The sequence below is a fragment of the Odocoileus virginianus genome, chromosome 4 (genome assembly GCF_023699985.2).
Source record: "Odocoileus virginianus isolate 20LAN1187 ecotype Illinois chromosome 4, Ovbor_1.2, whole genome shotgun sequence".
In the NCBI taxonomy this organism is placed as follows: domain Eukaryota; kingdom Metazoa; phylum Chordata; class Mammalia; order Artiodactyla; family Cervidae; genus Odocoileus; species Odocoileus virginianus.
In genome coordinates, this window is record NC_069677.1 from 81460787 (window position 1) to 81487295 (window position 26509).

The window sequence follows — 26509 nt, forward strand, 5'->3', positions numbered from 1 at the left end:
GGCCCCTCCCCTTCTTATGTCTTATCTGACTCTCCCAAAGGTAATTACAAAGACTGTAACAGTATCTTAAAGTTTATTTACAATCACTTCCCAATTATTTACATAAGGTAAACCTGCTGAAACACACTGCTGTCACCATCAGTGACTGCTGAAGATGAAGTATGACTCACTTTTTTCTACAATCTTTAATTTCTGGAAGGTTTCCAGTACTTCCCCATTTAGTATTCTGGGTAAGAAGTCCCGTATTTGCATCACTTCAGTTGTCAGTCGTTCCAGGTCCTTCTTTCTGACTTTAACAAATTCTTCTTTAGTTCCCATGTGCTAGGAAAACAAGCAGATCTCAAGATTACAGTTCTCCTCAGATAACTAAAACCAGCAGCCCAACTCAGCTTGCTTCCTTTTCTTTGAGGCCTCCTGTGCTCAAAATAGTCTCAAACCACGTCTTTACCTAATGTACTGTTTTCTATGTATATTACACCCAGAGAGCTCAAGCCCCAGCCTTCACACTGTGAGCCAGTTTTTTTTTAAAATGCAAACAAGGAGCTATTCCAGAAGCCCAAAGAAAACGCCAGCAACTTTTTCTTAATGCTCTGGCATCAAGCTATCAGGCGGAAAAGGCATCAGAGTGGATGCATACTGGGTGCGCCAGGCCCTTTGCGGGCCGTCCTGCTTCATTCAGATCACAACCCTGGGAAACGGGAAACAGGGAAGCCAGGTGACTCTCAGGAACGCCAGGACGGGGACACAACCAGGATCTGAAATCGGCAGCCGGGCACCACCTGAGGCTGACAAGTCTAACACGGCTAGGGCCTCGTGGGCGGCCAGGCCCGGCCTGGCCCGGGGTCACAGGAGCACGCCCACCGCCCGCTGCGCGGCCCCCTGGACCCGCACCCCAGAGGATTTGGGAGAATTTTCCAAGGCAGAGATTGCTGCCTCCCATCCCCTACCCAGGGCATGCTGTCTGCGGACGACACCCGGGGCCCTTCCGAGCACACTGGACGGCACCCAGGAGCGGTGTGGGAAAGCCGAGGGCGACAGCTAGGGCCCACAGGCCGAGACCTGGATGCCCGCACTAACCCGACAAGCCTCCTCAGCGCTACCAGCCTCGCTCATGACTACCGCGGCCTCAGCTCCTGCGCCTGCGCGGCGGCTCGCCCTCTGACCCTCACGCCAGAAAGCGCGGGAACGCGTCCACGCCGAGAGTTAGGTACGGAGAGCCGCGAAGCTCAGGCCCCGCAGTTTTCGAAGCATTCTCGGCTGAAAGACCCAGTGTGGGTCGGCGGGATCCCGCGTTGGCTCTTCTGGCTTAACCAAACTCGTAAACTTTGTTAACTGCAAAGTACAAGGACAGTGAGACCCTAGCGTAAGTGTCCGGTGAAATAAATCGAATAGGGCCTTTCCCGTTTGGCGAGGGATGTCAGACCAAGGGGTGACAGGTTCAAAGGAACCAGCAGCTGACCGCCTGGCTCCCGCACTCAGCTCCCAGCTCCATGAGCAAAGGCCAAAGCTTTCTGACAACAGACTGCTCGGGAGGTCTGCCCTCGATAGGGAGACTTAGTCCAGTCCGCTGGTACCTAACTGAAACGGCTACTGTAAGCTGGGACACATCGCCCAGTCCATTCAGCTGCCCCTACACGTCCACTGAGTTCGCACAGTGTCCGTGCGTTCAAAGGTACCAGTTACTGTACCACTAGGACTTGGTCTGTCTGAAGCTGGCCGCGAGCTGACACGGCCAAGTGCCCAGAGTGGGTGCCCTCCAGGCCCGCGGGCGGACCTCAAGCTCACGCTCCCAATCCTCGCGGCCGGGACCCGGGCACTGGGGGTCGCCGGTCGCTGAGACCAGAGCGCCCTCGAGGGGGCTGCCCACAACATCCCGCCAAAATTCCCAAGGGCAGCCTCTCTCCCCCACCTCCACCCCGCCCTGGCGGCCCAGGAGTCCAAAGCGATTCGAGACTCGGTGCCGCCTCTCCCGGGGGAACAGCTGCCAGTTGGACGGGGATTTAGTGGAGTGGGCGCAAAGATTCTAGACCACGTAAAACTGGCTATTGGACTCTTCCTGGCCAACACGCAACGCCGGCTAACCTCGCCGTCAACGGCGACGAGCTTTGGCTACCGAGAGACCGCAGAGGCGGAGAAGCGCGCCGCTAACCAGGGATGCGCCGCTCAGCCGGCTGCCTGGGCAGCCGCGCTAGCTCCCAGAACGCGCTGCGAGCGGCGGCCGGCGCCTTTGTGATGCCATCAGCCCGCGCGCCGCTGCACGCGCCACCGCCTTCTGCGCAGTCGCGGCCGGGGCGGCTAGGCGGCGGGCGGTCGGTGGCGGCGGGCTGAGGCGGGGGCTGCTCCAACGGACGCGATGGCCCCCGCCATGCAGCCGGCCGAGATTCAGTTCGCTCAGCGGCTGGCGTCCCACGAGAAGGGCATCCGGGACCGGGCGATGAGGAAGCTGCGCCAGTACATCAGCGTGAAGACGCAGAGGGAGACAGGTGGGCGCCGGCGATCCGCCGCGCACATGGCGGCCGGGCGTGGGAGCCTGAGGTGGGCCGGGCTGGGGGGTGCGGGAAGGGGGCCCGGTCGGGAGGTGCCTCACAGGGGACGGCCCGGGGGAGCCGCGGGCGGAGCGGGGAGAGCGTGTGGCATTGAGTCTCACTCCCGCATGTGCTTTTTGTGTCCGCTTTCTGCTGGATCTCGTCCGGTTCTAAGGTTGAGGGGCTGCGGCCGACAGGGTCGGGTGGTCTGCTGAAAGTCACAGTGGGTGGTGAAGCTTAAGATAGACCCGTTCTGTCCAACCCCGAGCCTGGACGCTGGATCACTGGGCTCACCTGATAGATTCTGGTGCGCTCTTCTTTGAGTTACGCCTTCACTTGACCAACACGTTTAGGAGCTGGGATTGCAAAAGAGAAAACAGAATCCCTACCCTGGAGGGAGTTGTCCCGGGAAGTCTAGGGAGGAATTTATAACTGAAACAGAGCTCCTTTAAGCAAAGTAAAGGAAACGAAAACCAAGGAAAGAAAGCCATCCTCTACATGGGCCGTTGACGTTCAGCAGGTCGGAGAGGAGACGGGCTAGCAGTGCTGAAGGTTAGTAAGTGAGGGAGGGTGAGGGAAGATGAAGTTGAACGAGTAGGCAATGGCCAGGTCACACCGGGCTATGTGATTTGGGTTTAAACAGCAGTGGGTGCCATTAAAGCATTTCATTAGCTGACCTGTAAACTCCTGAAAGAATGAGCTACAGTGTGCGGTGGAGGTTTTTATGGTACTAAGATAGTCTAGGCTTCCCTGGTGGCTCAGACTGTAAAGAATCCGCCTGCAATGTGGGGGACCTGGGTTCGATCCCTGGGTCGGGAAGACCCTCCTGGAGAAGGGCATTGCAACCCACTGAGTATGCTTGCCTGGAGAATCCCATGGACAGAGGAGCCTGGCGGGCTACAGCCCATGGAATCCCAAGAGTCTCAGAGACGACTGAGCACACGAGATAAGTCTGATTTCTTTATTGCTAGTTCTGGTACATAGAGCCTCTTTCAAAGAATTGATGTTCTCTCTCCTTGTGCTGACCTTCTTAGTTAATGTTTTATTTTAAGGAGAAACCACAAAAGACTACCCAGGGGAAAGAAAGTATCATTTCATGGGAAGTCTGCTAGAAAGAGGAATGAAGCCAAACCTCCTGACTTTAACTCTCTTTGGGGTCTCCCCAGCAGATTTAATTTACTCATCCCATGTATGCTGGAGGTTTCTAACCCTGGTCTTCTAACCCAGACCTTTGCTGCTTTCAGTTCAGATATGCCCTACTCACCTGGCAACATCCACCTGTGTGTCCTCAGACCAGAATGTCCAAAAGTGATTCATTTTTCTTCCCCTGCCCCCCAACCACCAAACCTTTTCTGCTGCCCCTGCTCTTTCATTTTGGATGCTAGTTCCCCTCCCCACCCAGACTCTAGCTTGCCTCCTCTCCCCCACCCTGCATCCAGTGTCCTCTGGTCTCAGCTGTCTCACTTCCTGAACTACTCTCCCCTGCCTGGAGGCCCCCATCTCATCTAGACTTCGGTGGTTGCTTGCTTCCTCACTCATCTGAACTCCAGTTGCCCCCGGTGAACCCCTGCTCTGGAACCAGCCTGGCTCATCTTCTTAAAACAGCTGGACACGTCAGAATCCCAGGTCTGCGGACCACGGTCTGTCCTCCCTTTCTCTCCATACCTCAGCCCCTCTTCCCCATGTGACTGCTCCACACTGGTTCCTGGTGTTCAGTGCACTGATTCTCACCTCTGCCTTCATGTCTCCCGTTCTCTGAAAAGATCCCCACCTTTCTCCGACTCCCAGCACTCAGTTCAGCATCACTTGCTTGAAAATGCCTTCTGTCTCACCTCACCCTGCCCCGCAAGGATCCCGGGATACCCTATGTGTCTCTGTTGTGGCACTTAGCTGCCCTGCTTCTTAATTATCAGTCAATGTGTCACTGTCTCCCCAAAACACTGTAAACTTCCATCTGTTTTCCTAGCTGGAAGTGGGCGCGCATCCAGACACGCGAGGGCCGGCCTGTGTACAGAGCAGAAGAAGAACCAGATGCAGCGCCTACGGGCTGAGGCGACCAGACAGAGCCTGGTGTTCTAACCCCTTTGGTGAACAGGCTTGGGGTCTGAAACATCGGGGTGGTCCCAGGGCAGGATGCCCAGGGGGCGTGCAGCGTCCGGGGTGTGGTCTGAGTTACTTGTCCCGTGCTCCTCACAGCGCAGGGAGTGTAGCAGGCCTTCAGGAAAGTGACAGTAAAGTGCACGTCTAGACGGGGGTGGGACAGAATGGACGTGGTCTCTGCCACAGCTGTGCCTGTCGGAATAGAAACACACTTTCGGAAATAACTTGGCCTGACGGTGGAACCTCACTGATCCGGTCAATTGTGTCTTGTCTCAGGCATAGAAAAGAGTCTGAGATGTTACTCTACTGTCCATTAGCAACTTAGTTTGAAAACAAATTGAAAATCTTTATAGAGCTTGAAGCAACTAAGTGTTGCTGTACCACTTTAAGTGTTGATCATTCACAGCCACGGAATAACTGTAGTTTTGCTCACAAGGGCTCACTTGTCCATGTTCACTCACTCGTGTGTTCTGCACACCCGGGGGGTGCCCACTGGAGGTGTGCTGTTGCTGTTTGGGGCACGGCTTTTGGCTCTGGGAATGCAGCTGTGAACAGAATAAATACCTTTGCCTCTTTTTATCTGCAACTCTCAGCCTTCAGGGCTTCCGTTGTGGCTCAGCTGGTGAAGAATCCACCTGCAGTGCAGGAGACCTGGGTTCAATCTGTGGGTTGGGAAGATCCTCTGGAGAAGGGGAAGACTACCTACTCCAGTATTCTGGCCTGGAGAATTCCATGGACTGTATAGTCCACGGGGTCACAAAGAGGTGGACTCGACTGAGCAACTTTCACTTTCACTCAGCATTTAATCTCTAAGAGTAGGATACATTTTAAAATCAATGTGTGATAGTTTGATTGCATTCCTGCTCTCTCTTTTGGTGGCACGTAAAATAACAGTGCATCTTGTGGTTCCTGGTGTCTTAGAGTCAGTGGCAGTGATGAGGGAATCAGTACATCTTCACACTGGCAGGGTTGGGGTCTCTCGACCCAGGACTTAATAGAATGACTGGAGCTGAGGTTATTTCCACACAGATGTGGGGTCGAGTGTTATTAACTGGAGCTGAGGCTGTTCCCACACAGGTGTGGGTCGAGAGTTAGGGGCTCAACAGGCTCCTGGGCTGATCTCCCCATGTGAGAGGAGCTGTTGGATTTTCTGTGTCCAAGTCTCACTTTGATGTTAATCTCATTCATTTTGAAGTAACTAAACCGGTATCGTTGTTAGAAACATGGTTGCATTAAGTTTAAGAAGCTCAACCGCAAGAAGAAGATACCAGTCCAGAAGCAGCTGTGGGATGAGTCTGCTTTTAAAATCAACCTTGTGACAGTTTGTGTGTGGGTGATGAACAAGCGTCACACCTCACATAAGGAGGGTGTGTTGTCCTTCACCTGCAGAGCACTAAGACACGTCAGACGGCGCGAGCTGTTTGGCTTTAAGGACTTCAGAGAGCGGTGTCTTGTTTTTCCCAGTTAGGTTCCTGAGTGAAGACAGGGACCTCTCTGCCTGTACTGGGAACAGGTGCTTCTAAAGGGAGCTGTGCCTTCTAGGCTGTGGTGGAGGGTGTGGGACAGCAGTGTGTGACCGCCACATGCCTCTCACTTGTGCACTCAGTCTTGGCCCCGAGTGTGAGCCTCCTGTGTGTCACGGGCCTTTCCAGTGGGGCCCAACCGGTAAGGAGCGGCCCGGGCCTGACCAGCGCTTTGTCCCCCTGACCTTGGTCACTTCACTAGGATGAAAGTCAGAACCTGTTTTCACTCGCAGCTCCCTTTCCCGCCCGTGCTCCAGGGTCTGCTCTCCTCGGTCACTCTGGAAATCTCTCGTTTTCCCTCGCTGAGGTCTCTAGCGCGTCCTTGACAGCACAGGTGGGTTACCGGAGGTGCTAGCTGCCCCCCATGATCTCTGAGCAGCGGCTGACACGCTGCTCTCCTGGAGAAAGCACCCGGAGAGGAGCGCACACTGCCCTTTTTAAGTGAAAAGGCTTCTGAGCCTCGTGCACACACAGCAGTGTGTTTCTGCGTCACACATGAGTGTTGCAAAACCGTGCACAAGAAAGATGCCACCAGACCGGGAGCAGGGGCCCTCTGGGAGGGGACTGGTTTCAGGAGGCCAATAAGGACTCTCTTGTGTGTGCTTTGATAGAGTGTCTGATTTTTCTTGCAGTAGAAATGTGTTCTTACTGCTTAGGATTCTTTTTCAGTAGAGACCTGACAGAATGTCCAGGCCCCGCTAGTTTTCAGGGGAGAAACCAAATCTCAGCTTCGTGCTGGGGCTCTGCTGTCTCCAGAGCCCTGCTCCTCCCCAGACAGCTCTGTGCCCCCAGGCTCTCCCGTCCTAGACAGGCTCCCGGGCATGTGGCCGGCTCCAGACTTCATCTTCTCTTCAGGTCTTCTGGGAGAGAAGGGAGTGCTTCCTGAGACCCACGAGAGGGGGTCTTCTGTCCATTCTCACACCAGCTCCCTGCCCCCGGGACTCCTGCCTTCCTCCCAGACCCTGCCTTGAAAGGGGGCAGCTCTGGAGAGGGCGAGACAGTGAAACTGCTGAGCGGAAACAAGGATGCCCAGTCCCAAGCTTTGTGTAGGAACTGGTGTCGTTTAAGTCCTATTTCATCAGTGTTTGTGCCTTTCAAGTTTCATTATGATGAGTTTTCTAAACAGTAAAAGAAAAGAAAGAAAACAGCCCATGACAACATTTTCATTTTGATACTCTCAATGCCGTTCTTTTTTCCCTTCTTTTAAGGAATATTTCAAATGTATCATTTCAAATGCAAGTACTTTGCTTCAGTATTTATTAATTACCAGGCCAGGTCATCTGATCGGCCCACTTCCTCCTTCCCACGAGATTCTTGGGAAGCAAACCCCTGGTGTCTCATTGCACCTCCTGATACCTGAGTGTGTACCTCTGAGATAAGGACCCTGCTAACGTAACCACATTGTCACACCTTTAGGAAATTTTTCCTTAATATGAAATATCAATCTTGTGCATTCCCATCATTTCATACACTCTTTATGACAAGTCAGAATCCACGTGAGACCCACCGATAGTGTTTGGTTGTCGTGTCTACAGCGACTCTTCAATTCTAACAGTTCTTATCCGGCTTTTCTTTTCCTTGCACTTATTCGTTGGAAGAACTGGGTCGTTTGTCCTCTGGAGACCCCAACATTTGGGGTTTTGCTGACTGCATCCCATGGTCTCATTTAATTTGTTTTTCTGTCTCCTATAGTTCCTGCAAACTGGTATTAAAAGTTAACATTTGAAGCAGAGTAGGTTCAGTTTTTTGTTTTTGTGAGAATACTTACCAAGCAGTTTTGTGTTCTTCCTGCTGCATCACTTGGGGCATCCAATGGGCTTGGTGGTGTTGGTCTGACGCATGCACTGTGAAACCCATGACTAGCCTTTTATCTGCTGTTTCAGTGCCATTGATGACCCTGCCCAGATAGAGCCATGTTTCATTAGTCTGAACATGGTTGAATGTAAACACAGGAGACCATGCCAGAGGTGCTGCAGTTGTGACTAAGTCGGTGTGCTCTGGTGGAACCCACCACTCACATGTAGTGTCCTCAGTGGGAAGAGCCCCAGGTGTGTCTTATTTGTAACAGGCAGGTGAAGGAAAACCAGTTTGCCTGACCCCTAAAGGAAAGGCACTTTAATAAGCCAATTTCACTATAGTTTCTGGCAAATGAGAGCCTATCTCAAAGATTCAAAATGCACCGTGATGAAATTGTTGGCATGGGAAAGGTCTTTAGTAACTTGGAGATCAGTACCTTATACAGCTCTTCAGCTTCCTCCGAATGAAATAAGTAAAGCTCATTCTGTCAGAAGGGATCTCTTCATCACTCTGAACTAATCCTGTGGAGTCCTGAGATCACACTGATTCTAAATACATACTTGTTTACATTCACTGCATCTGTCCTTTGCTGCACCACAGGGTTCTTCCCAGGACCTTCTAGTGAAGGATTATAAAGACCGCTGTAACAGGCATCAAGCTTGAGGGTTCTGTCTGTCCTCCGCAGGCTTGGAGACTGCAGGAATGTGCCCTTACCTGATCTCGTGAGTCCTTAGGTTACTCCACAGTCGTTTGGTGATGCCTAGGGTCAACCCACGGAGAAGACAATGGCATCCCACTCCAGTACTCTTGCCTGGAAAATCCCATGGACGGAGGAGCCTGGTGGGCTGCAGTCCCTGAGGTCGCTAAGAGTCAGACGTGACTGAGCGACTTCACTTTCACTTTTCACTTTCATGCACTGGAGAAGGAAATGGCAACCCACTCCAGTGTTCTTGCCTGGAGAATTCCAGGGATGGGGGAGCCTGGTGGGCTGCCGTCTATGGGGTTGCACAGAGTCGGACACAACTGAAGTGACTTAGCAGCAGTAGCAGCAGCAGGGTCGACCCAGGAAGTCTTGTGTACAACTTGTGCCTTGGCCGTAGGGGTTTCAGGCGGAAAGGAGGGCTGGAATAGTGAGAACAAGTCTGACCTGGATGATGCCACCTAAAACTGCACATGCCTGGTAGGTAAAAACTATAACCGGGAAAGAAGGGGTCAAGGTCCAGCCCAGTGAAGATCCCAAAAAAGTCACCTTTGCAGATATATCCCAAAGCCTGGCCTGTTCCCCTGCGACGGTTGTAGGGACTTGGGCGGACCATCTGCAGGATTTTCGGCTTAGCTTGGCCAGACCAGTGAGAATGGTGGTGTGGGGGCGGGGGGGAGGAGGTACTAATTCCAGGCAGAGGACCACTTGAGGGAACTCCTAAATGACTCCTGAACTAAATTAGTTAATTTTGTGTATGGATGACGTTTGCTTTCCTATGCTACTGAGATCATGAGAACACTACCACCGCCGCCCTGCCCCATAGCTGACAAAACTAAAGCATTTATGTGTTTGTTTTGTAACAGCAAGAAAATATATGCTTCGAATAAAAAAGACATTTGCAAGTAAAAGAGTGAAAACATGCATAGTATTATTCTCACTGCTTCTGTGGCAGCTCTAAACTTACGGAGGAAACGTGCAGACTCTGAAATAGGACTTTTCTGGTCTTTTGCCTTCTAGGGGGTTTCAGCCAAGAAGAACTTCTAAAAATCTGGAAAGGGCTGTTCTATTGCATGTGGGTGCAGGATGAACCTCTTCTGCAGGTAACCTACAGTTCCCTGTGTCATGTTGCTGGACTCGGGGCACCAGTGACTGAGAGACCTGCCAGCTTTATGCTGTATCCATCCCTGATGTGCGGAAACAGATGGAAAACCATTGCTTCAAGGGTTCACTTTCCCACCGCTTGTCCATAGAGAAAGGGATGCAAGCATTGAGGTGAAGTCTTTTTAAAGACTAACGAAGACACATAAATTAGATTTATTTATTATTTCTCTGTCACAGTTTCATAGGTTCCATGGTAGGTTTTACATTATAAAGTTTCTGTTTCCTCCTTTATTAGTTGTGGTCAGAAATAGCATGACACTACCCAGCTCTGGGCCCAGCTCTGCCACAGTTAAGTGGGTGCCGGGGGCAGAGTCTTTGCAGAATGAGCAGTGGTCCTGGAGCTAATGGTCTCATCACAAAGGCAGTGGAGACCTGCCCAGGTGTGCGCACTCACCTGGGCCCCTGTCTGCCAAGCACACCAAGCCCTGCCGCCAGAGCCATCAAAGAAAGTGGTTTAGGCTCTTGAAGAGCTTTTTTCTGGCGTGTGAAAGCAGGCCTGTCTTTGTAGCAGGAGAAGGTCAGCTTTGGGGGCACTGAAGCCCCTGATGTACAAAATGCCAGGGTAGGTTTTTACTTGTCTGGCTTTTACCTGCAGCTGTGCCGCTTCCCTGAGCCCTGTGGTGACTCACTTTGATTTCCTGCCTTTACTCCACTGAACATGTTTTGAGTAGGACAGCAGAGCAAAGTATTTTTAAGTTACATTCAAAGTGACAACCAACAGCTTTAGTGGAGGAAGGAAACAGATGAATGGGAACATCACTTTCAAGTCCGGGGTTCATTTAACATGGGTGAGAAAGACTTGAGTTCAGGTGAAGGCCCCATGATAGCGGTGAGGATTAGTCTTCTGTGGACACTCCCGGAGGCAGGTTTCTTCATAGACCCAGAGCCCGAGTTCTCCCCTAGACAAGCTTGTGCACCTCAGCGGGATGGCTGCTTTGCTTTCTGCCTCCTTGCCCCTGCAGCCTGTCTGCCAGCAAGCAAGTGGGAGCCACATGGAGTGACAATCCCGGTATCTCACTGCCAGCGATGCCCCCTCGTCACAGTTGGCATTTGTGTTTCCATTATTTGGGGGGATTCAGATGGAATCTCAACCCAAGTTATATGTTGAAAGCCAGGAGTTGAGAGCTGACGTTTCTTGTGTGGGTCAGTTGAACTCACCCTAGGGATAATGTGTGTGAGCACACACCTAGTTCTGAAGGCATGTTGAATTGGCAGTAGTCCGTTGAAACTGGGAATTTCACCTGTGAGGCAATCCAGGTGTTCAGATACACTCTTTTTAGTGGAGGTGACAGTGAGAAGGGAGGGGATGACCCCCTCCCACAGGCCGTGATGCTGTCCTCTCATGGTTCCACGTAATAACCCCGCTGTTTTTCCCCAACCCCACTTTGCAGGAGGAGCTAGCGAACACTATTTCCCAACTCATCCATGTTGTTAACAACTCAGAGGCTCGTAAGTCCTGATATTTTCGTGACTTTCAAAACTTACTCTTCAGATTTGGTAACTTGCCTAAGAAACCTACTCAATGTCGTTTCTTCTCCTTCCTTCAAAGTTTCCATTTTCCGGGGGGCTAGCGTCACATGAGCCTGGGCAGCTGGAGTGTGAATGTCAGGTGACAGACCGTCCCATGGGGATCCTGTGTCAGGCTTAGATACTGACACAGTGAGAGGGTGAATGAAGGCGGTGTCCTGGGGGACATCACTTTCAGCATCTCAGAGGTTTCAGAAGAGTCTTAAAAAATAGCAGTCCTCCAGAGTTCCCACATTCTGAGTGAGTTTAACGCTCTCAGAAGCTGCGTGTGACTCTGCTGGTGACCGCGGCTACCTCTGGACGCTGGTGGTTCTCCTTGGGACTAGAGCCATTTCAGGTCATCACTGGTAACAAACTGTAAAGTAACCCCTCTTGACCGAAACGGATTAACAAAGGGAGAAATTAATTATTAATAGTTCTAAGACATTCAGCTTTGCTTACTTACAGAAGCAGAGAAGGCAGAACTCACTGCTTTTGCCTAGCCCTCCTCAGAACAGAACCATCCAATGGCCTCGTTAACTCTCAGTGATTCTTTGGATTTTAGCAGGCTCCCAGATGACTTAAGGATCAAAATTCTGTACATAGAATATACTGTACCTTTCCATATATGAAGAGAGGATTGTGCAAAAGGAAGTAAAGCAAAAAACAAACTATTTGGGGATAAAAAGTGCTGGTTTCATGGCTCAGAAGAGAAAAATAGTGTTTTGTTAAAGTTCACTCTGCTGACACTGAACATGAAAACAGAAAGGCTGACACTCTGCATAGTTCCCCCAGGTGTTCATCAGATGGATGGCTTAGGACTGATTGTTAAGTGTATTTGGGCAAGAAGGGCCAGTATCTGTGGCTCAGGACATCTTTTGATTTTTAACAGAATCATGGCTTTACGATGGATAACGAAACATGCTCTAGAGAGCTTTCTAGTCAAACATTAAGATATTCCCAGACTTCTTGTTAAAATAAGCTTTTATTTAATATAAAAAATTATCAAGCATACTTAGTTACCAACCAGACTTTCTAGCTGCCCAAGAATCCTTGAGAAATCCTAGTCTGTTTCTCTTCATGAACTTTCTCGCTCTGTGGTGACCCGGCACCCTGCGAACAGAGCGTTCAGAGCCCCTTGTTCCCTGCAGAGCACCTGTTCATCCAGACCTTCTGGCAGACCGTGAATCGCGAGTGGCCTGGCATCGATGGGCTCCGCCTGGACAAATTCCACATGGTGAGGGTGGGGCCACAGCCCCTTACCCAGAGCTCCAGGTGGGGGAGGCGGCTGTGCGGTGCATGGTCAGGTGACCGACAGGGGGCACTAGAGGACGTGTTCAGAGGCATTGGCTTTGTCTCTTCCAGCTGTCAGAGTGTGTCTGGGGCACCTTCATTGACAGTGTTTGATCTAGAAGCTAACTGTTACTGTGGGAACTTTCCACTTTGAGGATCCAGGCTGTAGCTGTCGTTCTGCCAAGTTGATGGGTGTTTGTCACTTTCCCTTTGGTAACAACAGTTATCTGTCTCTAGCTGATCCGTCTGGTCCTGAGGCAGTCCTTTGAAGTTCTGAAGCGAAACGGCTGGGAAGAGAGGTTGGTGAACCCTCTGGGTTAGCATTTGAGGGCCTTAAAACTTTAAAGGCAATGGCGTGGTTTTCTAAGTGTTTCAGTTAATAAGTCTGAGTCACCTGATCCACGCCTTCCACTCCAAGTACCAGGAGCCCAGCGTCCTCATGCCTGAAGAACTTCAAATCCCGCAGAGCTGAGCACACACAACAGCACTTTGTACTCATTTCAGTGATTGTTGAATTTTCTCCATCGTGCGTTGCTTGTTTAGCAGTTGGGCACAAGAATGTCACGTTCTCTCTGGGGACGGAGAGGATGTTGGCAGCGGGGGTTGTAGAGCTGTGTGTGTTTTTCCTTTAGCCGTATCAAGCTTTTCCTTGACGTCTTGATGAAGGAGGTCCTGCATCCTGAGAGTCAGTCTCCAAACGGAGTGAAGTTCCACTTCATCAACATTTACCTGGACGAGCTGTCCAGGGTGGGCGGGAAGGAGGTAAGAAGGGCAGGCACCCTGCCACAGTGCAAGGGGCCAAAGCACCCCTGAAATGGTAGGGCCTGGGTGCTGCTCTGAGTGCTCCATGGGCTGGAGGTGAAAGGCTGCTAGCAGAGCCTGGGGTTACATTGGCCGCAGCAGCACGGATGGGTCAGCCTGTCCTTTGCCATAGTTCTTCCTCATCTAGAGATGTGTCCTAAGCAGGCAGTGGGTCATGTGGACAAAGATGTGTGCACTAACAGTGTCCATGGATTCTGATAGCCAGAATCAAAACAACTTATACAGTCCACTGAAGAATTCTGTAACACAGGAGATATTCATGAGGTGGAGTTTTTAAAAAGTCAAGGGACTTCCCTGGCGGTCCAGTGGTTAGAAGTTCCACTGCAGCGGACACCAGTTCGCTTCCTGGTTGGGGAACTAAATTTCCAAAAGCTGCACTGTGTGAGATGGATAGATAGATAGCAGTATGGAGGACTGTCCAGTGGTTAGGACTCCTTGCTTCCACTTCAGGGAACATGGGTTTAATCCCTGGTCAGGGGACTGAGATCCCGCATGCCGTGTGGCCTGGCCAAAAAAAAAAATAGGGGTAAAAAGGGGTAGACAGAGCTGCACAGATGGAAGGTCTTGTTTAAGACACAGGCTGGGGAGGGAATGACAGTTTCAGCAAGCCAGGGATTGTCTGAACTGGGGATGAGGAGCAGTGATGTACTTTTTTCTTTCACAAGTGTCTGCAATGAACATGTGTTTGTTTTTTGTTCGTTTCATAATTAAAAGAAAGTGTATGTTGTTTTTTAAATCCTTCACCTCAGTGTCTGGGAGTGTCCTGTCTCCGTGGAGGAGGGAGTCTCTGTTGGGAATGTAGGACGGAACGGTGCCTTTCGGGGTGGGCAGTCCTTTCCGGCCACTGTGCTGGGATGCTTGGGTGACTGGACGGTGGCCATGACCTTTAGCAGAGTGCGTTTTGGGCATTGTGAGAGATGTGTTGGTCTGATTCAACCTGTCTGAAACACACAAATGGTTCTTTTTTCAAGGACACATCTGAAAGGCTCTTTTTTTTCCCCCTCATTTTTTTTCCTTTGTTACAGCTTTTGGCAGATCAGAATCTCAAGTTTATTGATCCATTCTGCAAGATCGCTGCCAAGAGTAGGGAGTAAGTGATTCATGTGTTTCTTTTACCACTTCAGTTGGTATTTCTTTATGGGGGCTGGTGGTAAAATTGTAGGTGAAATATGATGCACGGGTCAGCCAGTGCTCAGAAGCACCAAGTTCTAACTCCCGTCAGCTCTGAGTCCTGGCGGGCGCTCCCAGCTGTGTTCCCAGGGGCTCCACGAATCTCCCCCTCCCCGCACCCCTCCTGCACCCAGGTTCCTTCTGTCCTGGGTCCCACCTCTCCATCACACAGCACTTAGCATTAATGGCCCCTCATGGCTGCAGCGGATCAGCACAGGGTATAACTAGAAATGCAGTGCTAGTCCATGGGTCCTTGGTGGGCTGGACTGCGCAAGCAGTGGCGTTCTCTGCCTCTCACCCCGCTGCGCTCCTTGAGGGAACAGAGTCCAGGCCATCCGTTAACCATGCTCTCTCTGTTGTGCTTCCGCCCTCAGCCAGACTTTGGTACAGACTATAGGTAGGGGTGTTTTTGAAGTCATTGTAGATCAGTCTCCTTTTGTACCTGAAGAGACAGTCAAGGAACAGAAAACACAAGTGAGTGGCAGCAACCTCTCAGAGGAAGAGACATCTGAAAACGAGATGATGTGGAGAAAAGCAGTCAGGAAAAAGAAAGCAGGTGAGAAAATTTACTTGAAGGGTCTTTCCTAGGTGAAATTCACGTCAAAGGAACAGTTTGCAGTGCATTTGTTGGCAGCTCACTGACTGCCACCTGGAGTTCACCAGAGGGGCCTCTGCCGTGAGCACCACCCATGGAGGAAAGCAGGGCTGTGTTAAGATGCCTCCACGGTCCAGAGCCTGGTCACCCCGGGCGTACACATACACATACACACTTTCCTGCATCTCCCAGGTCGCGGGGCTTTCTTCCAGGGTTTCATCATTTCCATTGCTATTGTTTTGGGTTCTGTGTGTTTCTTGATGTTGCAGCTTTTAAAAAAAAAATCCTAATGTGGCCTCATGCCTGTTGAAGGGTCCCTGGTCGGAGACCCGATTTACAGATGTGTTGGGAATGCAATCTTGTGTCTGTAGCTCTCCTCTCTGTCTCTGCCTTCTTCCAGGATTCTTTTTCTTAGGGCGTGTAAACACCCACCATGGACGCACCTCGCTCTCAGCACTGTTTAATGTCCGTGGGACTCACATGGGGCATTTAAATTGCAGCCTCATCAGAATTTCCTGTGGTTTATAGCATCTCAGTGCCTTGGCGGTAGGTGAAGGGCTAGTTCAGGGTGTACCCATGCCTTTGAAATGTTCTGGAGTCATTAAAAAGGAAAGTTTTCAAAAATTAACAGCCAGGGAAAATTTTTTATAGCAAGACATAAAAACCTAGACAACATTAAAAAAAAAAAAAAAAAAAAAACCTAGACAACATTTTTAAAAAGCAGAGGTATCACTTTGCTTACCAAAGTCCATATAGTCAAAGTTACGGTTTTTCCGGTAGTCATGTACGGATGTGAGAGTAGAACCATAAAGAAGGCTGAGCACCAAAGAACTGTTGCTTTCAAGTTGTGCTGGAGAAGACTCTTAACAGTCCCTTGTACTGGCAAGGAGATCAAACAAGTCAATCCTAAAGGAAATCAACCCTGAATATTCATTGGAAGGACTGGTGCTGAATCACAAATACTTGGGCCACCTGATGCAAAGAACTGACTCACTGGAAAAAACCCTGATGCTGGGAATAATTGAATGCATGAGGAGAAGTGGAGAGCAGCAGAGGATGAGATGGTTGGGTGGCATCACTGACTCAGTGGACATGAATTTGAACAAACTCCCAGAAATAGTGAAAGATAGGGAGGCCTGTCATGCTGCAGTCCACAGGGTCGCCAAGAGTTGACACAGCTTAGTGCTTCAACAATAACAAGAATCCTCTGTGGGAAGTGCCTGGTTTTTATGTTTAGACATAGATGTATGTATGTATCTGGAAGCGTATGTAAGGTGGTAGGAGCTGGCCTGCACAGCAAAATTGTACATGATCTCTTATTTTCCTTTGTGCTTTTGTCTGTTTTTCTAAATCCTCTACAATGATGTTATTTTATTTTTTAGTCAGGAAAGAAGTCTTTAAGAAAGAAAAGATATTGTCATTTTAAATTCACTGTGGGCTTCAACATAGTGCTTGAACAGCCCCAAGCACGTTTTGTGTTGTCTCTGGACCTCTCCTGCTGCCAGTTTCTGTCTGAACCAGAGTGCCCCCCTTCCCGAAGCGCCTTCCAAGATTTCCTCCCAGGTTCTCCATCAAATGCTTGGGGGACCTGCCCAGTCTTTTGCCTGAGGCCACACCACTCACAAGCTAAGAGCGTGCCAGAGACAGGACACCTGTGAGGGCTTGTGAGATCTCAGTAGCAGCGCGCATCTGCTTCTCCATGGCTGTGATGCCCTGTGTTATTTAGTACACGTCGACAGTCACGTTAGCTGTACTTGTTGGTTATCCATTTTGTTTTGTGTTTTAATATAATCTATTTTTTGACTGTGCTGGGTCTTCATTGCTGCTCAGGCTTTGCTCTCGGTGCAGCAACTGGGGGCCTCTCTCTAGTTTCAGTGACAGGCTTCTCATTGCTGTGGCTTCCTTCCCTTGGTGCGGAGCATAGGCTCTAAGGCGTGCAGGCTTCAGCGGGTGTGGCATGTGGACTTAGTTGCGGCTTCCAGGCTTTAGAGCGCAGGCTCGGTATCAGTAGTTGTAGTGAACAGGCTTAGTTTCTCCCTGGTATGTGGGATCTTCCCGGGCCAGGGATCAAACCTGTGTCTCCTGCATTGGCAGGCAGATTCTTTACCACTGAACCACCTATCCATTTTAAATATAGCAGTGTGTACGTGTTGATCCCAAACTCCTAACTGTCCCTTTCCCCCAGTTCTTCTCCCCTGGCAGTCATGAGTTCTCCAAGCCTGTGAGTCTGTTTCTGATTTGTAGGTTTATTTGTGTCGTTTCTTTTTAGATTCTACATAGAAGGGATGTTATATGGTATTTCTCCTTCTCTGACTGACTGACTTCACTCTGTATGATCTCTGAGTCCGTCCATGTTGGTTTCTTTTTTTTAGTGGCTGAGTAATACTCCACTGTGTATATGTACCATCATCTTTATCAGCTCCTCTCTTGATGGACACTTAGTGAGGAGCAACAGGAGGAAGGAAGGAAGGACTTACTGTGCAGCACCGGGGACTCTGTTCAATGTTACGTGGCCCCTTGGATGGGAAGGGAGTTTGGGGAAGCATGGATATATGTGTATGTGTGGCTGAGTCCCTTTGCTGTCCACCAGAAACTATCACAACATCGTCAATTGGCTGTATCCCAATATAAAATAAAGTTTTAAAAAGTTGTGTTAGCATTAGGTCATTGTGTTTCCTGAGATGGCCCCTGGGGTGGCCCCTTGGAGCATTCACCACTGCCCCAGCTTTCCTGAAACGGGACAGACTCTGTCCACTCCTCCCACTGGCTCGAGCCCCTGGCCCACAGGTTTGCTGTCCACCTCACTGCAGTTCCTGGTGGGAGTTTTGTCTGTGAGGTAATTAAAAGGCAAAATGTACGAGTTTGTTATTGTTTCTTTTTTTAACGTCTAGAGGTTGAAAATACCAAAAAGACACCTAATTGGACAGGGGCTCCTTTGGGGGCAGCCATGGCCATGTATCTGAATTGTGTCTGTGGATCTGTCTGTTGATAGCACTGGGCAAATATCACTCTGGAAAAGAGGAGTTCAGCCAGGAAGGTGGACAGGATGGCGGTGGAAGTGTGGAGGATACTGGGCCATTTCTCCAGGTTGGTAGCAGTTGTTTCTCTTTGTAGAAAGCTGCCTAACTAAAGGAGAATTAGGGTCAGAGATAATTAAACCACAGCCCTAATCTCTGGGTCACTGGTGTCACTTTTCTTATAATGAGCTTATTGGAGACAGATTTAAATACAATGGCATTTTGAAAGATGTCAGTCTTCATTTTGGCTTGAATAACTGAGATTTGTATTCTGTACAATTAGGCCAGCCCGATGGTACTTTTTCAATAAAGGGAGTTTACTGTGTTACCAAGTACAAATTGAACATCTCGATTAAATTTAGAGAACACAGCCCCCTAAATTTTCATGAAGAAGAGGTAAAACAAAGAATAGCTTCTACTTATTCCCCCAAGAATAAGTAGAAGAAGTTTTCAAAGGCAGTGGCTACTAGGCTTCTGGTGGGCAAGCTTTCGGCACAGTGTGTGGACGTCCTGCGGGAGTGCTCTGGGCTGCTGTCTCCAGTTGGCCTGATTCCGGGTCAGGCGGGGCTGTACTTCCAGCAGACGTGTAGTGTTTCTTCTCACCTAGTTTGACTACAAGGCAGTTGCTGACCGACTCCTAGAAATGACCAACAGGAAAAACGTCCCTCCCTTCAACAGGAAACGCCTCTCCGAGCTCATCAAGAAGTAAGTGACTGGGGAGGAAGGTTTCACCTGGCTGTCGTCCAAGTTCAAGCCCCGCCCTTCTGTTTCACTCCAGGCAGGAGCTATCACCCACTCATCTTGAGTGTTTCTGCCCTTCACCTTGCACACATGTTCACTGGTAGGTTCCATGGAGATAGCCGCTCTCGCCTCTCCATTCCACTCTGCCCATGCAGCTGCACTCACCCCCTAGCTATGTGGTAGAGATGGAGGAGGAGGTCTGTAGGTCAAGACGTGGCAGCAGGGGTCAAAGAGCAGCTCCGCTACCTCCTGCCCACCTCCCCGTGAGTGCGCCGGAAGCGTGGTTCTGTCACCTGTGTGACCACGAAGCCCCAGGGCTCATTGCAACTGATGATAGGTAACAGCTGAGCCCGACTGCGCTCTGTGAGCCGCCCTGTCCCAAGCACTTACACAGATTATATCACCTTCAGGAGGGCCCACAGGGCAGCTTCTGGAATTGCCCCGTTTGACAGATGAGGCAGTGGGGGTACAAGGAGGCAGCCCATCGCCTGGGCTTGCAGCTGCCGGACCTGGGGCTGGACTCGGCCTTTCTGCTCCCCAGCGCTGCCCCCGCCCGGCACACACCTCCACACTTGCTTTTGTTCTAACTCAGCACAGTCACATAGAGCTGGCTGTCTCCACTCAGTAACAGAGCGACTGGAATGTAAGTAGAGGTGGAAGCTTCTCCGCCTCCAGTCTCGCTGGGATGTGCCAGGACAAAGCCTTAGATCTTCATGTCATGCGTGTGATACTTGGGGGCAGTTTTGTCCATCTCAGTAATGATTTTAAGGGAAAACAGATCTCTCTTATATCATAAAAGGTTAGTGCATGTGTTTATGGGAGGCAGGAAGACATGGTTTCTTTAGGAGCCTTTGTTGTTTTCTTTTTCAGATTCCAAGATCTCTCTGAAGGTGAGGAAAATCAGAAGACTGTAATTGGTGATGTTCTCAGTGAACATGGGCACCCCCAAACTGGGCACCATTCTTCTTGTCGGGGTGGGGTTGGAGGTGAGGGGATTAACAGGAGAATTCCAGCTTGAGCCTTCCTGAAGAAGAACAGTCAATCTCAGAGTCCCTCTCCTTGGTATCAGTCAGCCTCCAGTCCCCCTGGGGTGGGGGAGGGGAACTGCTCCTTGGGAGCTGGGTTACATTTGAGCAGGTGGGTGTGTCTGCTGCCCCTGCCTCTTGTGCACTTGGGGTGCTTCGAATTGGGGGGCCCCACAGATCTTGTTGAGATGTGGAGGTGGCACAGCTGAACCCCTGGGGGGTGAGCTCTAGAGACTGTCACCCTGGAACTACAGTCCCTGACCTCACCTCAACTGAGAAACCCACAAAGTGTAGTCTGTAATTCCTGCATCAGCAACTTTTCAGGTTGGGGTTGGAGAAGCAATAAGGGACTCGGCAGGAATCAGAGTTAAAATTACCCACATGGGGGTCAGAGCCGTGCTTGTCTCAGAAAGCTGACCAGACATGTCTTTGTGACCAGACGTTGTCTCTGGTGTCCGGCAGGCAGTCTCTCTCACCTCAGTCTTGCTGAGGATACCACTGCTGACGAAGATGACCAGACCCACAGTCAAGGAACACGTAAGAAGAAAGGGAATAAACTTTTGCAGAAGACAGACATGGCAGGAGGGAAAGGTGAGCCGCAAGCTCTCGGTCAGCACACGATGGGCCGGCGTGGCCCAGGGAGCACCTTTCATGTCCACACGGGTCATCGCAGAGTGAAAGCCATCACTCTGAGAGGCTGAGACGCATAGAGAGCGTGTCTCCGGGTATTATGCTGTTTTCTGGGGGACCCTGCTCCAGCCTTGCTGAAGTGGAAGTGTAGCGGACTCCTGATGGCAGGAAGAGGGTGGGGATGTGGACGTCCTAGTGGACATTGCCCTTTAGGGCACTTGTTTTATTACCAGGTATGGGCCTGAAAATTAGTAGGAATCTGAATACTGTTTCAGATCCATTTACATCAAAATAGGCCTCAAGAACGTTTCCAGACATGGTTGGGGAGGGCAAGAGATGGGCAAGTGAGAAAGCTTGTGGGATTTGAGGGCACAGAGAAGGACCTGGCGGGGACTGGCGACATGCTGTGGGTACCCCCAACCCTGGCAGGTCCCCTGAAGCACCGGGCACTTGTTGATTGACTTGTGTCTGTAGGAACTAAGTTCTTCCCTGCCAAGGAAGAGGAGAGCGAAGGTGGCATTCCAAAGAAAAAGAGGAAAAAGAAGAAGAAGAACCAATTCCAGGCTGAATGCCCAGGGCCCAGTGGGGAAGCCACGAGCCGAGAACAGAATGGGAGCCAGGAGCCAGAGGCCAGTCCCAAAAGAGCCCCAGAGGCGAGTGGAGCTGAGCTGGGAATTTTGGCCATGCCCGACACCCGGGAGCAGAGCAGCTTGGAGCGCCCCTCCTTGCAGAGCAGGAGGAAGCGGCCCAGGAAGAGGAGCCCACGGATCCAGGTGGAGGGCCTGGAGTCAACAGCGTCGCCTCTGGAGGGGGTGGCCCCTCGAGTGGCCCCAGCCAGTGGTGCCCCGGTCCTGAAGAGGAGGCGGGAGCTGGGAGCCCTGCTGGTCAATGGCAGTGGCCCACCTGTGCTGGCCTGGCCCCCGCCCCAGAGGGAAGGGCCCCCAGCCAGCCCAGCAGACAGAGGGCACTGCCCCGCCACCCTGCCCCCGGGCGAGAAACTGAAGAAGAAGAGTGGGGGGCCCAGCGGCCTTGACCTCTACGACTCATGCGCTCAGAAAGCTGCCATTTTGAAAAAGAGGAAGAAAATGAAGGAGATGTCAAACTCGGTGGAGCCCAGAGGGATGAAGCTCATCCCAGCCCTGGTAAGGCAGAGGGGGGCTCCCAGACAGAAGTGTCAGGGCCCCACCTCCTCGGCCCCAAGGCAGGGGGCAGTCAGACCCTGGACCAGGAGCCGTCATGGCTCCTGACACCCTCTACCAAGTAGTAAACAGTGACCTGTCTCAGTGGCTTCCGGTGCCTCCCCTCCCACTCTCACCCCCTGTGATCAGAGGTGTGATGGGGCCAGCATTAGACTGGGGGATCGCCCCAATGGCCCAGCAGGCACTCCACCCATGGGGTAAACACGCAGGGTGACCCCGTCACGTGTGGAGCTCGTGTTCCTCCTACAGCTCCTGGCTAGTCCTGGGCTTCGTTGGCAGGAGAAGAAGCCCCAGACTCTTATCCCTGTTCTTTTTCACTAAGCTTTTCTCCCCTTGGATCTCTGGAGCAGATAGGAGCAGGGACCAGGCACTGGTCCCTGCAGCTCTCACCCTCCTCCCTGGACATGCGTGTGGCCGTGCCCATGGAGGGCTGCTTCACTCCTCACAGAGGCAGTCCTCATGGCCTGTGGGGCTCGATGCATGACCCCTTGGGCCTACCAGGGCATTGTGCAGGGAGCCTGCAAGGACACCAGGCCGCACGGTGCAGGACCCCCAGGGGTCAGTGGGAGGTCTGAGAGCGGGAAATGGGGCGTTCCGCTGGGATCCAGGAAGTCCGCTCTCACCTCAGGCCTTCCCTGACACGGGGACAGCTGTGTCGCCTTCCCAGGGCCCTTCAGCCTCGGCCCCTCACCCACTGGTCACTGCTGCTCGTGCTGCTGAACTGAGAGCCCCTGAGAAGTTTTCTTTTTTCCCTGGCAGCCCCTCTCAGAGCCGATTGGAGGGTCTGGGGAGGTGGTCTTCCACAAGGGGCAGCGTTCTGGCCCAAGTCTGCAGTTCCAGGTTCCCTCCAGGGAAGGGTGGCAAACTTCTGAGCCAGGAACACCAGGGACTTGCCAAAACCACTGTGTGACGGGGGCCACCCTGGGTTTCCCTGACCCCTGAGGCCCTGGAACAGGAGCGGGCTCTGCTGTGGACGGGTGTCAGTGTAAAGTCCCAGGGAAGGTTCTGTGCCTGCCCGTCCCAAGCCCATGGAACCTGACAGCGTCACATCCACCCTCCGTGCAGACTTTCCGTGGGCGGTGGGGTCTGTTCAGAAGTGAGACAGTGAGCTACAACTTAGCACATGGTCTCTGAAAGCCAGAAACCCTCCGACATGGGCACAGGTTCGTAGATGGGTGAAAGTGGGTTCTGGTGGCCGAGAAGACAGGAGACCCCTGGCTGTGGACACGGAGCCAACGCAGGGAGGCAGGGGTTTCTGCAACACCTGCTCCAGAAGTGAGCTGTTGACAGACTGTCACCAGGGGTCCGATCAGGGGCCTGGGGGGTGCCTGTAGGGGGGTCCTGTGTTTTGTCTGCTCCCTTCCTCACGCATGGGTGGGAGTGACCCCGTCTCATCCCCCTCACACAGGGCAGTGGTGGGGTGCATGGCCCTTTGAAGAAAAAGCTGAGGACGGAGAAGGACTTTGTGAAGTTCGACGCCGCGTCCTCCCCGAAGCCCCTGTTCTTCAGGAAGGCCAAGGGCAGCATCGCTGCCTCACCGGGCCCCACCCTGCAGGTACTTGCCCCACACTGCTATCCCCCCCACAGTCCCGCCCCAGACTGGCGAGGCTCAGCTGGAACCCCGCTGCTGCACCCTGACCCTCACCCACCTGCAGTCAGCCTCTAGCTCCTGCTGCTGTCCACGGCGTGCGGGCCCCCGTTCGGGGAGTCAGGCTGGCCTGAGGCAGACTGGAGGCTTGGCCAGGGGACTTGAGGTGCAGTCGGTGATGCTGTTGTACATCAGCAGGACATGGAGGTCATCCTCGAATTCACGCGAACGAGCAGTGAGGGGGGAGGGCAGAGACTTTGGAGAGCCAAGGTCTGTAGGTCTGCCCAGGACATATGGGGAGGGCGGGAGGGGTCCCAGTGGTGGGAGGGGGCGTGGCTGTTCTCGGGTCAGCAAAGCAGGGCCAGCTCTGCCGAATGCTCCTCGGAGTGAGCAAGTCCAGGCCAGGCTGCTGGGCTGCGTCCAGTCTGCCTCCAGAAGACACGGGTCCTGGTGGAGCCATCAAGATGGGCATGCGTGTTTGGCTGGCCCTGCCAGGGCAGCCACAGCAGGTGGACATTTAAATAGCACCCACTCAGATACTTCCCTGGTGACCCAGTGGTTAAGACTCTCGCTCTCAATGCATGGGGCACGGGTTTGATCCCTAGAGAGGGAACTAAGATCCTGCATGCCCCACGATACAGCCAAAAAAATTAAGATAACCAGCACCCACTTGAACCAGCAGAGTGACTACTGTCTGTGTTAATATTTGTGTGTTCTTTTAAGGCGTTTTGGGGATATTTGTTCAGTGACTCAAGACTTGTGCAAGCCAAGTTTCTGTCCTAAAACGGTGATGTTAAAGCAAAAATGGTGGACAGAACTATGGAGTTCTAAGGAGCCTGTCAGGGTGCTTCAAGGTGCAGAATGGGTCCCCTTCCAGAGTCCTTGTCACAGGACGTTGGGACACGCATGTCCATCGCCCACAGAAGCTAGGTTCTCTTACAGGGCGCCCAGTACTCCACTCACAAGATGAACTGTGGGGCCTGGACCAACGTGTTCCCCGGAGGTGTCAACTGTCCTCACTCTGCTCTCTCTCCTCCCGGGACCCCATGACGGGCGGTTCCTGCAGAGCGGGGCTGGCCTGCCAGTGCCATGCCTGGAGGCACCGTGGGTTCTGGGGACAGCTTAGCCACCATCTTTTTACTCCTTGCCCTGCCATTTTTTCCTGTAGTCACAGAGAACCCCGTCCAGCTCCAAGAAGGTGACCTTTGGGTTGAACAGGAACATGACAGCAGGTGAGCATGGGTTAGGGTTAGGTCTGTCTGTGGGTCTCTGTCAGGTTCAGGGAGGGTTGGGGGGGATTGTCTGACTGCTTTTAGTACAGGTGTGATTAGTTTTGTTTCTTGAAAGGAGGAAACCAGGCTTTTTAGGAGTACATAATGAGTTTAGGTCCTGGCTGTGTTAGGGACCACAAGTAAGTACGCGCACACACGTGTGTGTGGGTGTGTGGGGGTGGGTGTAGGGACCACAAGTAAGCCTGCGTGCATGTGTATTAGGTCCTGGCTATGTTAGGAGCCACAGTAAACATGTGTGTATATGTGTGTGGCAGAGGGGAGGGACTATCTGAGAAACTCTGGTTTTTTAGAGCTAGAGAAAACAGGAGGAGTAAATCTGCCACGATGGAAAGGCTCCTCCTGAAACTGTTTAAACCTGGGGTTCATTCCAGACCCAACTCAGGGTTCACCAAGCATCCGTGTTCCATAACTACCCCATGGCCCACCAGTGCCCCATCCAGGTGGCCTTGGGGCATTTTCCATAGAGAAGAAAAGGCATCTGAGGGAAGGAGCCTCACTGGCGGCCCCTGCTCCCGGGCTGAGGGCCCGTGGGAGCCTGCAGGAGGTGGAGCAGCACCAGTGGGCCTGGTGGGCAGACAAGAGGAGTCATGCCCTGTTAACTGTGGCCTGGCTTTCATCCGAGGCAGAGTTCAAGAAGACAGACAAGAGCATCTTGGTCAGTCCCACGGGCCCCTCCCGAGTGGCCTTCAACCCTGAGCAGAGGCCCCTCCATGGAGTGCTGAAGACCCCCACCAGCTCGCCAGCCAGCACCCCTCTGGGCCCCAAGAAGCCGCTGACTGCCATGCCAAAGAGAAGGCCAACAGCTATGGACTTCTTCTAAGATAGTCAGAGTCCTTTTAAAGACTGCTTTTGTACAGAATGTTCTATAAATTATAATGTTTTAAAGGCAGGGGCCTTTGTATTGTTTTTATAAATTCCCATGAATTGTGTGTACGGGGCTCTGGGTGAGCCTCAGCTCTGCTCCCTGGCCCTGTTGGCAGGGCTGCGGGCAGTGTTCACACATGAGCCGTCCACTCTCCACTGCCCTGACTGCGGGCTCGAGGCCGTGGGGCTGGGAGCTTGCTGCCAGCGCCCCAGCACTGCTGCTGTGCCTGCTGGTGTCCGGGGCTCAGGTTGCCTCCAGCCCCTGCATGTGCAGCTGTGAGCGAGGCTGGTTTTCTGATGGTTTGTGGTCTTAAGAGTCTCTTTTGTTTTTCGAAGCACGATTCCCACGTGGTGTGGGTATTCAGCAGTCCTAGGTAGATGACATAGCTGCATCAGCAATGCTGTGCTTTCTCTCCGCGCACTCAGCGGGGTGACCCTTCAAGTAGGGTATGGGGGGCGGGAGGGGAGAGCCTCTCCCCTCAGGGTCGGCTGCTTCCTCCCTCCCTCTGCCTTGGCCTGGTTTCCTACCTCTAAGCCAGCCTAGGGGGTCCTCCCAGGCACCGCACACCTTCCCGTGTCCAGGTCCTCATGCCCCCTGTGCACCTTGACCCCCATGGCTGGCAGCCCTCGGCAGCAGTCCCATCGTTGACCCCCGCGGCTGGCAGCCCTCAGCAGCACCCCCATCCTGAGTCCCGACTCCTTCCTTCAGAGGCGCAGCTGCCATGTCTAAAGTGTGACTTCCTGCTGGAAGGCCAAAGAAGCAGCCTTTAAGAATTGTCTATGCTTATTTATTTGTTTGTAGCTACCTTTTTTCAGATGTTGAAGCTTGCACTTACAGATTTTTATAAAGTTCTAAATTTAGTTAATTATAGCAGTTGGGGTGGGAAACGCTCAGAATTCAGTTGGAAAAACAGAAACACAGCTTAGAGCAGTGCTGGCCCGGTGGTTGCTCAAGCCC

At 52.1% G+C, this 26509-nt stretch overlaps 2 protein-coding genes across 7 annotated transcripts in view; one reads left to right on the top strand and one right to left on the bottom strand.

Moving 5' to 3' along the window:
- The window catches only part of HSF2BP (heat shock transcription factor 2 binding protein), a 79429-nt gene extending 77217 nt beyond the window's left edge, over positions 1–2212 (bottom strand). For 2 of the 3 annotated variants that reach the window (XM_020891530.2, XM_020891527.2), the window contains exons 1-3: positions 2083–2212; positions 1078–1332; positions 171–321 (exon numbers count right to left, since the gene is read on the bottom strand). In XM_020891530.2, the coding sequence (XP_020747189.1) occupies positions 171–321; positions 1078–1113 (187 nt within the window). In that variant the 5' untranslated portion in view covers positions 1114–1332; positions 2083–2212. The remainder of the gene's footprint in view (positions 1–170; positions 322–1077; positions 1333–2082) is intronic. The other variant, XM_020891529.2, reaches the window with a different exon arrangement.
- Positions 2213–2277: 65 nt separating this feature from the next.
- On the top strand, positions 2278–25576 carry RRP1B (ribosomal RNA processing 1B). Of its 4 annotated transcripts, none has more exons than XM_070466846.1 (16): positions 2278–2483; positions 9666–9748; positions 11201–11258; positions 12467–12552; positions 12846–12907; positions 13241–13370; positions 14456–14520; positions 14975–15156; positions 18188–18282; positions 18820–18917; positions 19824–19843; positions 20441–20569; positions 21083–21750; positions 23216–23362; positions 24564–24627; positions 25314–25576. In XM_070466846.1, exons 1-16 carry the CDS (start codon positions 2354–2356, stop codon positions 25505–25507), a joined length of 2211 nt encoding a protein of 736 aa, XP_070322947.1. In that variant the 5' UTR covers positions 2278–2353; the 3' UTR covers positions 25508–25576. The 4 variants fall into 4 exon arrangements, with proteins under 4 accessions (XP_070322947.1, XP_070322948.1, XP_020724951.1 ...); XM_070466847.1 differs by lacking the exon at positions 2278–2483 and adding an exon at positions 3965–4612; XM_020869292.2 differs by lacking the exon at positions 2278–2483 and adding an exon at positions 9046–9125.
- The last annotated feature ends 933 nt before the right edge of the window (positions 25577–26509 follow it).